Source organism: Drosophila subpulchrella, chromosome X (assembly GCF_014743375.2).
Source record: "Drosophila subpulchrella strain 33 F10 #4 breed RU33 chromosome X, RU_Dsub_v1.1 Primary Assembly, whole genome shotgun sequence".
Taxonomy (NCBI): Eukaryota; Metazoa; Arthropoda; class Insecta; order Diptera; family Drosophilidae; genus Drosophila; species Drosophila subpulchrella.
Window position 1 is genome coordinate 3,627,809 of NC_050613.1, and position 17,253 is coordinate 3,645,061.

At 37.7% G+C, this 17,253-nt stretch overlaps 1 protein-coding gene across 1 annotated transcript; it reads right to left on the reverse strand.

Annotated features, from left to right (window-relative positions):
• Positions 1-9,656: 9,656 nt before the first annotated feature.
• LOC119558328 (cell division protein ZipA-like) lies at positions 9,657-11,404 on the reverse strand. Its single transcript, XM_037871748.1, has 2 exons — positions 11,362-11,404; positions 9,657-10,183 (listed from the first exon to the last, which is right to left on the reverse strand). The coding sequence occupies exons 1-2, from the start codon at positions 11,402-11,404 to the stop codon at positions 9,657-9,659; spliced, it is 570 nt and encodes a 189-aa protein (XP_037727676.1).
• Between the last annotated feature and the right edge of the window lie 5,849 nt (positions 11,405-17,253).

Consider the following 17,253-nt stretch of genomic DNA (forward strand, 5'->3'; position numbering starts at 1 on the left):
GAAATATCGGCATTTCTTCTCCCCTGGATCCGCGTCTGCCACCTCGCAAGCAATTTTAACGTACTTACTTAAAACTTTTTAAATAATAATGATACGAATGAACTGTTTAACCTGTACAAAGGTATGGCAAATAAAATCTATTTAAATTATTATTAACGTTATGATTGTAATAGATAGTTAATAACGAAACAAAGGCAAACGTACGAAAACACGAACATGGTTAGATTGATGGCCGGGTCAGGATCAGGAATGTATATATTTAATTTTTCTCCAATTTTATTACCCTTTCACTCTACGAGTAACTGATAGAAAAAGTAATGTTATGAACATAAACAAATTTTACCTCTAAAAATGATTTTAGACATATCATATATACTAAAGATTTAAACAATTAAATAAAAATAAATTCAAAAGATTAATCGAGCAGGAATAACATTCTGCAAAAAAATTTCAATAGAACCTTCAAGCGTCTTATTAGTAAACAACTACAAAATTTAGTTGAACACATAAGTAAAAAAAAGCACTACATTTTATATGCTATTGATAAAAAACACAGTGCATCGGACCCTTTTGAAATTACATTCGACTATATGAATACAGAAGAGTAAGAATCTTTTAGAAAATGTACTTGCTGGAGCAATTATGTTAAGACAGTGTGATTATTGTTTCTAAATTGCTTTTCAAGGACATGTAGCACTTGCGTATAAAAAATCAAGGTGCTTAATATGACAAATAAAATTGCAGGAGCCTAGAACAATAAATTGACCGGACAAACTGACAGCCAAACAGTCACACATTTATGTCTTAACTTAAAAATGGTCACAAACTCACGATAACTTAAGAACTCTTGGAATGCAATGTGGTGCTGGTACCGCTTGACATGTATTTTTCGGAAAAACAGTAATTCGTCACTACGTTGACTGCCGAACACAGTGATTCGGAAAAAAGTATAAAGGATTCGAGAAGATGATTAAAAAATAAACCACAATTTCATAAAACTATCAGTACAACGCTTTCAATTATTCCCATTTAATGGCAATATATAGGCAGTACATTTTCCCTCGATTTTTAATGGGTATTCAGATGGTGCATATCCCGTCAAAAGGGAGCTGCCAAAACAAGAGCAAAACGATGAATAGCAAAGGCAACAAAGTTAAACTGTAACAATAACCAAAGTCAAAGTTTGTCGGCAAAGTTTTCGCCTTTTTCGTCCTTGTTGCTCTCGCTGTTGTTGCATGCGTGCCGCTGTATAAGTGTGTGTGTGTCCACAGGATACAAATTCATTTCAATTGGATATATGTAGAGAAATGGGTTTGAGTGGCTTGGCTGAAGGAAGATGAAAAGTGGGAACGACGAGGAATCTGTGTAAAATGAGTTTGGTTTTTTCGCCGTATTTTATTTTGTTTTATTTTTTTTTTGTTGCCATTGCTGTTGTACTTTTCAAGATGAAACAAGTTTCACGTGGCCTGGGACCTTCCCCTGGGCCGGAAAGCCATCCTGCAGAAGGATTCTACATTTTGGATTCTGGGCCAGGACATGCCGCATCGCATACCTGCAGAATTATTTCGCTTCACTTTCCTTTGGCAGCGAAATGCCAAAGAAATGCAAATAAAACTTTTCTTTTGTTTTGCTTTCGGCTCTTTGCCCGTCGTGGTTTAGCAGCTTAACCCTTACAGAACCCGCACGTCCAACTTCCGCCCACCCAAAAACAACAACAACAGCTAAAGCACCGACGAAAACAAAAACAAGGAAACTAAGAGTGGCAGTTTTAATTTCACTCAAAATGCAACGAAAATCGTTCAAAATGAAAGTGCTTGAAAATGGACGTGGCAAAGAAAATGGGGCTTATCCTTACAAAGACTAATAAAATAGCAAAACTATAACTAGTTTGAGTACAATTTTTTGAATAACTCAACATTTTACTGTTACCCACCAGTGGCGGATCTAGAATTTGGTTGTCAGTGGACAGAAATCAAGGACATTTATTTTGGAAAAATACTTTTATGAGTGTATAACCATTTAAAGGCAGACAGAATTTTTAATTTTTATTATTTAATGCCATACTTTGACTTTACATACTTACACCAAAGAATACTTTTTAATGAGTTAACTTTCTCTTCTCCGGAGATCGAGATCGAACTCACGACCGCGACCTTGCAATACGAAAGTTTCTCCATACAAAAATAATAGTAACTACAAAAAGAACTTTTCAAAAATCAGTTTGCTTATATATTTTATGATTTTTGTAAAATGTTTAGAAACATGAATGTAAGCCATATTTTTCTTTTTTGCATACAAATTTTTTCCGACATTGTCACCTTCAAAAAATCATTGAAAATATAAGCAAAATGATTTTTTAAAAATTCTTTTTGCAGTTACTTTTATTTTTCCTTGAAGAAACTTTTTGCATCAAAAAACTTAAGTTTTTAAGACGAGGAAACAAGTTTAAAAAGTCGATTTTCACACAAATTCGTCCTTTTCAATAAGTACTGAATGGGTTAAGAAAAGAATTGTATAATTCAAACGGCATTTAAATTACCTTTCCATTGATGCCAAAGCTTACAAGAAGTAAGTTTAAAATATGAGTACATTTAACTTTTGTATCGTCAAAGTACTTATGCCGACCAGTTTAAATATAGTTGCAGCATGTTTTGACGTGGGCTCGAACTCCGCTCTGCGTTTACCTAAGGAAATATTTCAAATTTAAATTAACGACCCCTCCACCCGCTACAATACGCAATTATTTAAAAAACAAGGAAGAACGCTATAGTCCAGTACCTCGACTATCAGATACCCGTTACTCAGCTAAAGCGACCAAAGGAAAATGGAGATATGCAAGCAGCAAAGCGAGATGCGAAATGCGTTGAGTAAAAGGGTATACTAGATTCGTCGGAAAGTATGTAACAGGCAGAAGGAAGCGTTTCCGACCCCATAAAGTATATATATTCTTGATCAGGATCACTAGTCGAGTCGATCTAGCCATGTCCGTCTGTCCGTCTGTCCGACTGTCTGTCCGTCCGGATGAACGCTGAGATCTCGGAAACTACAAGAGCTAGGCTATTGAGATTTGGCATGAAGATTCCTGAGCTTCTTACGCAGCGCAAGTTTGTTTCAACAGAGTGCCACGCCCACTCTAACGCCCACAAACCGCCCAAAACTGTGGCTCCTACAGTTTTCATGCTAGAATAAAATTTTTACTGAAATGTATTGTTCTCATCAATACCTATCGATTGACCCAAAAAAAGTTGCCACGCCCACTCTAACGCCCACAAACCGCCCACAAACTTCAAAAAATCGTAAATATGAACGCGGATTTCTCGGAAAATAGCAAAGATAGAGAGATGGGATTTAAGATTTAGATTTCGTAGGCTTGAGCGCAGCGCAAGTTTGTTACGCGAATATGCCACGCCCACTCTAACGCCCACAAACCGCCCAAGCCTGTGGCGCCCACAATTTTCATGCTATATACAAAATTTAAACTGAAATGTATTGGTCTTGTCAATACCTACCGATTGATCAAAAAAAAAACTTTGCCACGCCCACTCTAACGCCCACAACGCTTAAATCTGTCTACCGCCGGTAGGTGGCGCATTTCAATCTCGCTTTGCTGCTTGCCTATCTTTATTTTCCTTCGGTCCCTTTAGCTGAGTAACTGGTATCTGATAGTCGAGGTACTCGACTATAGCGTTCTTTCTTGTTTTTTTTTTAAGCCAGGTGTATTTTTGGCTTATTTCAAATTTCATATAAAAGCAGAGTCCTCAAACTTGTTATTCGATATGTCCAAATTCATCCCCGACCAATTGAGTGTGTGTTTGTCATAGCAAAGCCATAATCTTGTTGTTTTATAACTTTTAATGCCCCTTAATCCTCATGCTCATCCCGGTAAGCTCTTTCAGGGATTCTTTTACTTTTCCTTGGATCCTGGCTGATGTTTACCTGCCTTTTTGTGTGCGAGGGCAGAGGAAAATAAAGTTGGTTAGGAAATTGACCAAAACCAATTAATTCCCAATTTGGCTCTGAAAGGAGGCCCCAAACACAATGGAATGTAAGCGGCGATTGCACCGCTGAATGGGTCATATTTATCGAATGTTCCATTATCAATGCATTCCCTATTCCCTCACCAGTAATTAATGTAGCTCATAATGCCAATGCACTTATTATGTTAAATTTACTTGACTAACGAAAGGGGTTAGTTTGAGCCAAGGTAATTAAATGAGTTTGAGCCATCTCTACCCAAATAAGAGTATTGGGCTCTTGAAAATTTCACCGCTGGACAAGGACCTAAGCCCTTTGGCAGTCATGATATTTTGAAAATGTTTTCACTGAAATTAACTTGATTAAATTGTGTAATTCCTTTATATTTACAACTATTTGTACTGCTAATGCAATTGCAAGGCATTTCTTTGCCTAAGGTTTATAGGAACAAGAAAGGAAGTTAGCTTCGGCAAGCCGAAGCTTATATACCCTTGCAGCTATAATTATTAAATTTAAAAACACAAAAAATGATATTCCCAATAGTATAAGATAATATGTCAAAAAACACCGAAGCTATAATTTGTTTCATATTATTTTCCTACCAATTTTCCGATCGTTCCTATGGCAGCTATATGACATAGTCGTCCGATTTTGATAAAATTTAATTCGAAATTCAGAACTAAATAAAAAATGTTATTTCCAAGCGTTAGAGGTTATATGTTGAAAAACACCGAAGCTATAATTTTTTTCATATTATTTTTCCACAAATTTTCCGATCGTTCCTATGGCAGCTATATGATATAGTCGTCCGATTTCGATAAAATTTAATTCAAAATTCAAAATTATTAAAAAATTTTTATTTCCAAGCTTAGAAGCTTATATGCTAAAAACACCAAAGATATAATTTTTTTTTCATTTATTTGTCCGATTATTCCTATGGGAGCTATAAGTTATAGTTGTCCGATCCGGCTGGTTCCGACTTATATACTACCTGCAAAAGATATAAGACTTTTGGGAAAGTTTCAGCCCGATAGCTTTAAAACTGAGAGACTAGTTTGCGTAGAAACGGACGGACAGACGGACAGACGGACATGGCTAGATCGACTCGTCTAGTCATGCTGATCAAGAATATATATACTTTATGGGGTCGGAAACGTCTCCTTCACTACGTTGCAAACTTCTGACTGAAATTAATATACCCTCTGCAAGGGTATAAAAATGTGGGGCAGAAATTTATATACCCATTACTAATAGAGAAAAAGATATATTAGAATGGGCAGTTAGAAGGAAACGGTTTTGATATATATTCTTGATCAGGATCACTAGGCGAGTCGATCTAGCCATGTCCGTATGTCTGTCCTTATAAGCTAGACATTTGGTATTAAGCATACATACTCTTCTTAAGCAGCGCATAACGCAAAAGCCTGTCTGGCGCCCACCCTTAGTAACATTTTGTTTCATTTCATTTGATTTGATTAATCAATGGCTAATTATCAGGCATTTATTTGCTTAAAACTAACTTCCTCTAGATACAGAAGCAAGAAACTTGAAACCTTAAGCGTGATTATTTAGAAACGTCGTTTTCCATAAAGTGGTTTTTCGGTGGACACGATTCCGGGTTTTGCTACTTATCAAAAAAAAGAACAAGAAAGAACGCTATAGTCGAGTGCCTCGACTATCAGATACCCGTTACTCAGCTAAAGGGACCAAAGGGAAATGGAAATAAGCAAGCAGCAAAGCAAGACTGAAATGCGCCACCTACCGGCTGTAGACAGATTTAAGCGTTATGGGCGTTAGGGTGGGCGTGGCAAATTTTTTTTTTGGTCAATCGATAGGTATTGACGAGACCGATACAGTTCAGTTAAAATTTAGTATCTAGCACGAAAATTGTGGGCGCCACAGGCTTGGGCTGTTTGTGGGCGTTAGAGTGGGCGTGGCATATTCGCGTATCAAAATTGCGCTGCGTACAAAGATTCGGAATCTAAATCTGAAATCCTGATTCTATATCTTTGATAGTTTCCGAGATATCCACGTTCATATTTACGATTTTTTGAAGTTTGGGGGCGGTTTGTGGGCGATAAAGTGGGCGTGGCAAACTTTTTTTTTTATCATTGGATAGGTATTGATGAGTACAATACATTTCAGTTAAAATTTTTATTCTAGCATCAAAACTGTAGGAGCCACAGTTTTGGGCGGTTTGTGGGCGTAAAAGTGGGCGTGGCACTCTACTGAAACAAACTTGCGCTGCGTAAGAAGCTCAGGAATCTGCACGCCAAATCTCAATAGCCTAGCTCTCATAGTTTTCAAGATCTCAGCGTTCATCCGGACAGACAGACGGACAGACGGACAGACGGACAAGGCTAGATCGACTCGGCTAGTGATCCTGATCAAGAATATATATACTTTATGGGGTCGGAAACGCTTCCTTCTGCCTGTTACATACTTTCCGACGAATCTAGTATACCCTTTTACTCTACGAGTAACGGGTATAATTATCTTGTCGCTGGACGATGGATTTGTATACCCGTTACTCGTAGAAAAAATGATGTACATATTGGGGTAAAAGTATTTAACAGGTAGAAGATGTAATGGCTTAGGTCATTACAAAGAAACTGTCAAAGACTAAAAAAAAAACATAAAGTTATCACAAGCAAACTGTCAAAGATAAAAATCAAGATTGCGGCATCTAGACGAATATGCCCATAAGCCTGAAAAGCCATTGCGCACAGTCTAAAAAACTTATTTTCTGTTATGCATTAAGGAAAATATTTAATGGGGTGACAGTATGACCTCAAAATTTCATACAAAACAAGGAAGATCGCCATAGTCGAGTACATCGACTGTCAGATACCCGTTACTCAGCTAAAGGGACCTTAGGAAGATGGAGATATGCAAGCAGCACAGCGCGATTGTAAAGCGCCACCCACCCGCGATCTCAATATATGGTTATGTGGACGGCAAACATAATTGAGCGGTTTGGGCGTTAGAGTGGGCGTGGCAAATTTTTGTTGAGTCAATCGACAGGTATTGACGACACTAATACATTTCAGTTACCATTTTTCTCTAGCATTAAAATTGTGGGCGCCACAGGTTTGGGCGGTTTGTGGGCGTTAGAGCGGGCGTGGCATGTTCGCGTAACAAACTTGCGCTGCGTACAAGGCTACGGAATCTAAATCTGAAATCCGAATTCTCTATCTTTGATAGTTTCCGAGATATCCGCGTTCATATTCAGGATTTTTTGAAGTTAGTGGGCGATTTGTGGGCATGGCAAACTTTTTTTGGATCAATCGATAGGTATTGATAAGAAAAACAAATTTTCGTCAAAATTTTAATTCTAGCATTAAAACTGTAGGAGCCACAGTTTTGGGCGGATTGTTGGCGTTAGAGTGGGCTTGGCGAACTGACTCTAGAATCTGCATGCCTAATCCCAGTATTGCAGCTTTAATAGTTTCCGAGATCACAGCGTTCATACGGACAGACGGACATTGCTAGATCGACTCGGCTAATGATCCTGATTAAGAATATACACTTTAGTATATACTCTATGGGAACATTTTATACGAATATTTTCTATTGTAGCGTGCCGCAAAAGTAAATTTTGGAGAGTGTTTTTATTTTTTCGAATGTAAAATTATTTTTCGTCACAAATTATGATATAAGAACTTTTTACCATGACCAAAAGTCATCCCCATATAACTTAGTTATTAAAAAACTAGAGCACATATGGTTGACCCCTGATCTTAGCTGAAGGCCGCTTGATATATTGCAAGCACTGTACCGTCTTTTGCATTTATTTATGATTTTATTTATTTATTTTTTTATTTATTTATGTATTTCTTTATTTATTTTTTTTATTTAATTATTTATTTATTTAATTGCTTATTTGTATTTATTTATTTATTTATTTATTTATTTATTTATTTATTTATTTATTTATTTATTTATTTATTTATTAATTTTTTATTTATTTATTTATTTATTCATTTATTAATTTATTAATTAATTAATTAATTTATTTATTTATTTATTTATTTATTTATTTATTTATTTATTTATTTATTTATTTATTTATTTATTTATTTATTTATTTATTTATTTATTTATTTATTTATTTATTTATTTATTTATTTATTTATTTATTTATTTATTTATTTATTTATTTATTTATTTATTTATTTATTTATTTATTTATTTATAACTTTTTTTTTATAACGTGTTATTTACCAAAATGTAAGGAATCTCAAGGGCTATACAGATAAAAGTTTTAAAGGAAATCGTTCTTGAGAAATTAAAAAAAAATTTCCAAAAATTGTTTTTGTCATAGCTTCTAAAATATTGTATTCAGACAAATTACGTTCAAGCGCCGTTTAATGAATTTCAAAGTACCTTCACAACGAGGATCAGCCCAAGTCTGTAGTCTGTAGTCAGTAGTGCAGAAGTTAGGACTATCCAAAATTTCGCTTTTTATAGCTGTTTTCCCGCTAAACTAGCGGGTTTTTCCAAAAGTGGTATATCTAATGTTTTTTATATCGAGCTGTTGACACCATCTAAAATTTCTAGGATCTTAAAACCTAATTTTGGGACAAACAGATAAATCTTGTTTTGCGTATTACTTTTGAACGGAGCATCCGATCTTTACAGCTGAGATGTCATTTGACGTGATTTTAAGCGAGAATACAACTAGGTTAATAGCGGGCGGTTATTATCCCCACCGGCGCCAACAGATCAAAATTTCCAAATTTTCACTTTTACACTTTCACCACTCTTTCTCCCAAACCAATTGATTTTCTTAAAGTCTTGGTATGCAATGGTATTTAGTTTTTGCAATACCTTTCGATTGATGTGTCACTCGTAACGATATAACTCGGACGATTACTGAAGATTTTAATTTCTTCGTGTAGATATAGTAGTCGCCTTCGCACACCCTCCTGGTGCTCTTCGTCACTACGTGGACTGCTTCCACAGTGATAAGCAAAATAAAAAAAGATCATTTTTAAATTGCCCTTTTTAAAAGTGATTTCTGGCTAGTGTGCCTTAGTCAATTTTACCAATTAATTATACCCGTTACTCGTAGAGTAAAAGGGTATACTAGATTCGTCGGAAAGTATGTAACAGGCAGAAGGAAGCGTTTCCGACCACATAAAGTATATATATTCTTGATCAGGATCACTAGCCGAGTCGATCTAGCCATGTCCGTCTGTCCGTCTGTCAGTCTGTCCGTCTGACCGTCGTACCGTCTGTCCGTCTGTCCGTATAAACGCTGAGATCTCGGAAACTATAAAAGCTACAATACTGGGATAAGGCGTGCAGATTCCTGAGATTCCTGCGCAGCGCAAGTTTGTTTCAGCAGAGTGCCACGCCCACAACCCGTTAAAACTGTGGCTCCTACAGTTGTGATGCTAGAATAAAAATTTTAGCTTAAATGTATTGTTCTCATCAATACCTATCGATTGATCCAAAAAAAAGTTTGCCACGCCATTCTAACGCCCATAACGCTTAAATCTGTCTACCGCCGGTAGGTGGCGCATTTCAATCTCGCTTTGCTGCTTGCATATCTCCATTTCCCTTTGGTCCCTTTTGCTGAGTGACGGGTATCTGATAGTCGAGGTACTCGACTATAGGGGTTCTTCCTTGTTTTTTTTTGTGTAGGTGTAACGGGTATTTAAATGGAAACCAGGATCTTATGCACAGAATCGTTCTTTAATATTTTCAAAATTGACTGAACAACGCGACTTATGCCGTGGAGGAAGCTGTGGAGGATTCTGTGGAGGATTCGGTTGAGGACTCAGTAGAAGACGCCGTGGTGGAGGAAGCTGTCGTGGTGGAAGCTGTTGTGGAGGAAGTGCTTGTAGAGGCCTCAGTGGTGCTAGTGGTGGTTTGATTGCATGGTGGTCCCCATGGTCCAGGGCCTCCTGGTCCTCCATGACCTCCTGGTCCTCCAGGACCACCTGGTCCTCCAGGCCCTCCTGGTCCGCGCCCTGGGCCACCTGGTCCTCCGGGGCCACGCCCTGGACCTCCTGGACCACCTGGTCCTCCGGGACCGCGTCCTCGCTCTCCTGGTCCTCCTGGGCCTCCAGGGCCACGTGGACCCCATCGTCCACCAGGTCCTTGGGCGGAGGCCACAGCGACCAGAGCAACAAGAGTAACAAGAACAATGGCGCGCATTTCGTTATCAGATAGTACACGACTCGAATGATCTGGGCACTCGCTTACTGCCGTATATATACCCAACTTCTGAGGAAAGTCTCAACGGCGCACGTGTTCCATCGATGACGTGTGCGAGTTGAGCAAATTTCAGTGTCAGTGTGAATTAAACAAATTCCACTAGCCAAGTCATTCACTTTGTATTCGAAATTGGCCTTCATTATGTAGTTCTACCAGACAAAAGAATATATTCCAACGGAGTGAAGGCATCTACAACCGAGTCGATTTATCAATGTCCTCCGACCGCCCGTTCCTACTCAAACTATGTAATAGGTATTTACATTTGCACGAAAATAAATTTTTAAGTGCATGGGCGCCACAAGCTTTTACGATTTAGAATGGGCGTGACACTGGGCTGAAGCAATTATGGGATTCATAGACACTAGTAGAATCTGCAAATTCGAACTCTCTAGCTTGTAGCGTTGTCGGCGTAACTGGCGCCAACTAGCGGGCATAACTTTCATTGCTCTTAACTTTTTAATAAATGTAAGATAGATAGTTATTGATAATCATAACTAAATCACTTTTATCGTAAAATCGTATAAAATGTGGGCTCTATACAAGCTTAAGCGTTGTGGGCATTAGTGTGGGCGTAGCACATTCGGATAGCAAACTTTCCCTAAGACAGAAGCTAAAAGACCTGAATCAAAAATCCCAACTCTCTAGCTCTTTTAGTTTCCGAGATCACACCGTTCACACGGACAAACAGACGGACATGGCTAAATTGACACGGCTAGTGTCCTGATCAAGAATATACATTCTTTACAGGGTCAGAAGGTTACATACTTTCCGACGATCTAATATACCCTTTTACTCTACGTGTAATGGGTATACCAAGGCAGACAGCCGTTACTCAGCTAAAGGACGCAGAAGGGAGAAGAAGATATGCAAGCAGCAATGCTACTTCTTCTGAGATTGCAGGGCGCCACCTATCGGCGATTACAAATTTTGATCATAGCTTCTTAATGAATGGTCCGAGTAAAGCGATTTTAAGATACATAGGTAGATAAAAAATTTTCTTACACTTTTACAAACTCTTTGAAAATGTCGGCGTCAGACCGATTTTAGTGATTTTTGCGAGGTCAACAAGTGCGTAAGCCCGTTTGTTGAGAATTCATGAACGGTCGATTATTAGAAGTACATATAAAAATACATAAGAAAAAATATTTTAATAAAACTTACAGTTCTCTACCGTCTTCTCGCAGACTCGAACCTGTGCTACCATGTGTCAAAGGGCGACGATCAAGCAGCTGCACCATCGAAAGAATTTTTCAAAAACGGACAATCGGGACACTAAGCCTACATAAATACATTTTTTTAATGCACGGTGTTAATAATTTAAGAACGATGTTCTCCCCATTTCTGTCAATGCAATTTTCAGTGGCGCGTTCTTGATTTCACCTAAATGTTCATGATTTGACCCCGCGGCGTTTATTTTTTATGAACGCAACATGACGAACGGATTGTTCGAAAATCATGAAAAATGTTCTTGATTTTTTCGTTCTTATTTTTCTGGGTGTATACATATATAGAAGCTTTCTCCCGCACACACCGGTGCGATTCTTCACTACTGGGACTACCGGTCATAATGATATCCCATATACATATGTAGGTGTCACAGTTATATATTTCGGCGAAGTTTGCTGGAAATGTACAAAAGCATCAATAAAAGTTTCCTATTAATCCCGCCCAAAAATATTTCTGTGCCACCCCCGAAATATAGGTTTCCCTTTGCGATGCGATTTTCACCAATGCTTGGCTTAGTTTATTGGTCTTACATAAAAACCAGCTAATGATCTGGGTCTGAATCTTGTGTTATCTAAAATCAATATTTGCCCGCAATTTCTGACCAGACGTCTGTGTACTGAGTTGTTATAAAGCATCAATAATATTTATATCTTTGTAGTGAGTATGACTTACCTAAGAATATTCCAAAACATTCTGTACACATAAACATGTTTGAACAAGTGGTTTTGGTAAGCTCAAATGAAAGTAAAGTTTGTAAACAACTTCAGCTAAAACATTATCAGGAAAGGAAATCATGAAAATGTTGGGAAACCCTCATTTTGGATTACGTGTTTACGATTTGTCATGCCACCAGATTTAAAATCTTTCAAATCGAAATCATTTTACCGACTGTAATTTGTATACAAATACAAATAAATAAATATACACTATAGTGTAATAGTTCTTACTTTAAGAGCACAGTTGATTCTCATCTGCCTCATAATGTTTAACAAATATTTTCCCTTACTCTCATTCCCTTTTTTTTTAAAGAATATTTTCTATACGTTTTTAGGTGTTAGAATGTGTAATAAGATTTTTTCCAGACTTAAAAGAGGAAGAACGCCCCGACTACTAGATACCCGTTACTCAGCTAAAGGGAGCACAAGGGAGATAGAGATATATGAGAGGCAAAGCGAGATTGTAAAGCGCCACCTACCCGCGATTTCAATATATGGTAGACAGATTTAAACGTTATGGGCGTTTGTTGGCGTTAGTGCCACGCCAACGGCAAACTTTTTTTTGGGTTAATCGATAACGGTATTGGTCAGACAAATACATTTCAGTCAAAATGTTTGTTGCAGCATAGAAACTGTTGGAGCCACAGTTTTGGGCAGATTATGGGCGTAAGAGTGGGCGTGATAAACTCGTGCTGCTTACGAAGCTAAGGAATCTAAATCTGAAATCTAAACACTCTAGCTCTAATAGATTCCGAGGCTAGTGATGCTGATAAGTAATATATACACTTTATGGGGTCGGAGTCGCTTCCTTCCACCTGTTACATTCTTTTCCCCGAATACAATATACCTTTATCCCTACTCTATGAGTAACTATTAGGGTGTTACTTTCAAATTTGTTGATGTCTTAAATATTGCACTCTGGGCAATCCATCTTCTATTTCCTTTTCCTAAGCGAAGATATTTTCTGGAAATTTAGGCAACTGTCATTTGCAGTGTTGAAAAGTGTTTTTGTTCAATTATTTCCATCTGATGCCTGTAGCATTCCGTCCATTTCGCCCGTCTCGCTCACACGCCCATATGCATGCCATGAAGTTGTTGTTGTTAATTGGAATAAATAGCTTCGGTGCTTTATTTAAAGAGGAATTTGTTTTGCTGCAGCATCGTACAATAAAATGCTTAATTAAGTTTTTGCTTCCATTGTTGTTTGTCTACACTTTTTCCAAATGCCTCTGGTTGCGTGTGTGGGTGTTTGCGAGTGAGAGGGAGAGAAAATGTTTGTAATGAACAGTTAGAAAATGCAACGGCTGTTGGGGGTAGAGTAAAAAGATAGCAAGCAAGGTAGAAAAACTATCTGCTTTTTGTGCATAGGATATAATTGTACTGAATTTCTGAAGATTTAAGAAACTTACAGTATATTATCCGATTATTTTTAAACAATTTTAGTAATACTAATTGGTTATATTCTTATTCTCACTTTAGTGCATATTTTTTAACATAATCATTTGTAAGGAGACGTTTGCGAAAATATAAAATATATATATTCTCAATCAGCATCACTACCATCAACCACCCCGATATTCTATAGCTCGCATTGGAACGATCGTTGCAGAGGGTATTATTATTTAGGTCCGATGTTTGTAATGCAGTGAAAGAGACGTTTATCCTAACATTAAGTGCCAATTATTTTTTACTTGAGTTGGCAGGACTGTTCATGACACCTGAGCCAAATTTCATGACAATGTCATTATCAGTAATATATTAACCAAACGACCAAGAGTGCATTTTTCGAATTTTCGACCGAAAGCGGTCAATTTCTTGCAAAAAAGACGTCGCGTTTAGTGTGTGAAACAATGCTTTCTGACTATCACGACTAGCTTAAATGCATGATAACGGAAGATGAGACTTGGACTAATGTTTACGACCCTGAAACAACCGATCAATCAAGCGAATATCGTGCTAAAGTCGAGGTCATTTGAGAGTTATGCAACGTTTGCGTAAAGCAATTCGACTACAAGGACCAGAATAATGGGCCATTCTTGGTGTTTGCATCACGGTATTGGACTGTCTAATACTGCATTCGTTCTTCGTGACCCTTTCGTCAAAATTTGACCCATACCGTTCCGCAACCACAGTTTTCGCCTAATTTGTTTCCGTGTGACTTCTGGCTTTTCCCAAAACTCTAGAGACCGTTCCGTGGAACGCGTTTCGAGTCGATTGAGGAAATAAAAGCTGAATCGAAGAAGGCGTCGATGGTTACAACCAGAACAAGAAAGAACGCTATAGTCCAGTACCTCGACTATCAGATACCCGTTACTCAGTTAAAGGGACCAAAAGAAAATGGAGATATGGAAGCAGCAAAGCGAGATTGAAATGCGCCACCTACCGGCGGTAGACATATTTAAGCGTTGTGGGCGTTAGAGTAGACGTGGCAAAGTTTTTTTTTTAATAAATCGATAGGTATTGACGAGACCAATACATTTCAGTTAAAATTTTGTATCTAGCATTAAAATTGTGGGCGCCACAGGCTTGGGAGGATTGTGGGCGTTAGAGTGGGCGTGGCATATTCGCGTAAAAAACTTGCGCTGCGCTCAAGCCTACGGAATCTAAATCTGAAATCCCATTCCTCTATCTTTGCTATTTTCCGAGATATCCGCGTTCATATTTACGATTTTTTGAAGTTTGTGGGCGTTAGAGTGGGCGTGGCACTCTACTGAAACAAACTTGCGCTGCGTAAGAAGCTCAGGAATCTGAACGCCAAATCTCAATAGCCTAGTTCTTATAGTTTCCGAGATCTAAGCGTTCATCCGGACGGACAGAAAGACGGACAGACGGACATGGCTAGATCTACTTGGCTAGTGATCCTGATGAAGAATATATATACTTTATGGGGTCGGAAACGCTTCCTTCTGCCTGTTAATACTTTCCGACGAATCTAGTATACCCTTTTACTCTACGAGTAACGGGTATAAAATGATGGACGAAGGTCATGCATGACCTAAATATTTAAAAATGAACTAAAAGTTCATTTATAGGCCATAAACTGCCTAAAAATTTTTATTTCTCGACTTTTTGCCTTACTTTTTCGGTCAATATTGAAATGGCCTAATATTTAAGGTCATCGTGGGCCTTAAAAATATAGCATTTTACCTACAAATAACTACACAACACAAATAAACACCTTTGATACTTAATATGTCTGTTATACAAGGTGAGTTCCAAAGTTAACAGGACTTTTTTAATCTAGCGCCCTCTAGTGGCGCCATCTATATGTCAACAGGTGCGTTAGAATCTGCTATCGTTTATCGACTTCCAGTAAAAATTTCGTGACATTTCATCTATTGGAAGTGAGGTTATTGCGTTTTAAGTGTCAGTATGTTTTTGTCATCGGTGCGAAAATGAGCTTCGATCAAAGGGCCAACATTAAATTTTGTTTTAAAATTGGTAAAACTTTTACCGAAACGTTTCAATTGATGAAACAAGTTTATGGCGATGATTGCACGAGTGGTTTCAACGCTTTCAAAGTGGTCGTGAGGACATAAATGACGATGAACATGTGGGCCAACCAAAATCCATGATCACCGAAAATTCCATCGAAACTGTGCGTGAATTCATAAAAAATCAGCCGAAATCATCATTGAAATTCATGGAAATAGAATTTAACATCTCCAAAACATCGATTTATCGCATTTTGACCGAACATTTGGGCTTACAAAAGGTGTGTGCACGGTTTGTTCCGCACAAATTGACTGACGTCCAAAAATTGCTCAGAATTCAACATTCGAAGGAAATCATTAAAGAGGCAAAAAAAGACCCGAACTTCCTTTACAAGATTGTGACTGGTGACGAAACGTGGTGTTTTCAATATGATCCCGAAACGAAAAGCCAGAATGCTGAATGGAAGGCGAGACGAGCCGAAACCCAAAAAATCGCGCCTGGAGAAGTCAAAAGTGAAGACAATGCTGATTTGTTTTTATGATTCCAAGGGTATTGTCCACAAAGAATTAGTTCCACCCGGCCAAAACGTTAATGCGGTATTCTACCTTGGAGTTTTGAAGCGTTTGGTGCGCCGAATTCGACGTGTTCGGCCCGAATATCGCGAAGATGGAAGTTGGCGTTTGTTGCACGATAATGCGCCGTCTCATCGATCGACGCTTGTGTCCGACTATTTGACCAAAAATCACATTTTAACCATCAACCACTCCCCGTATTCACCTGATATGGCTCCGTGCGACTTCTACCTTTTCGGAAAAATGCATTTGCCGATAAAAGGAAAGCGTAGAGGCCATTCAAAAGGCTTGCACCGGCATACTGGCGGACATACCGGGCAACGAGCTAAAACTCCGTTCGACATGCTTTTGGACCGTGCAAAACGCTATATTAAAGCAGAAGGAGACTATTTTGAATAAAATAAATTGATTTTGCCGAAAAAACTATTTGTTCTGTCTTTTTTTTAAAAGTCCTGTTTACTTTGGAACTCACCTTGTCTATTGATGTTGGACCTAACCAAATAAAAATTGTATTGTTTATAATTATTTTATCAATTATTTAAGGTACTACTTTAAGAAAAATGAACTGAGCCATATTATTACAAAAATGAACATTTAAGGCCATATATGCCTAAAGATTAAATATTTAAAAAAAATTGTAAGTGTTTACTCATGATATTAATACAATTTATTTATTTTAATAGGATATTATAGTGAATTTGAATAAATTAATATTTTATCTCCCAAAAAAAACAACTTTCACTTTTATTTGATCTCAGGTATCGAACGCCGTTCATGAAAGAGCTGCAATAAACGGGTTAAAGTCTATCGAAATCGATGATTTGGTTGTTTACTGTGCAAAGTGCCAAAATGGATACAAATCTAAATGTAAACGTTTTTACGTGCGAGTACGACGGTAAGTAATAAGTAAAGGTTCAATTTAAATGAATACACTTTAGATACAGTTTAATTTGACAAGAAAGCAAAGCCTACACAGTGTTGACGGATGACTACTTTAAGGTGCTGGAGTTCTTAGAGCAAAGAGAGATTCTTCCATCGTTTACATATTTAAAAGGTGAGTAGTTGTTGAAAAAAGTATATAAAATCGTATGTAAGAGTCTTCT

Coding starts and splice junctions, on each gene's coding strand:
- LOC119558328 (XM_037871748.1), bottom strand. CDS start 11,404: ATGGTAGCACAGGTTCGAGTCTGCGAGAAGACGGTAGAGAACT. Junction 10,184..11,361: donor CGAGAAGACGGTAGAGAACT/GTAAGTTTTATT, acceptor TACGGCAGTAAG/CGAGTGCCCAGATCATTCGA.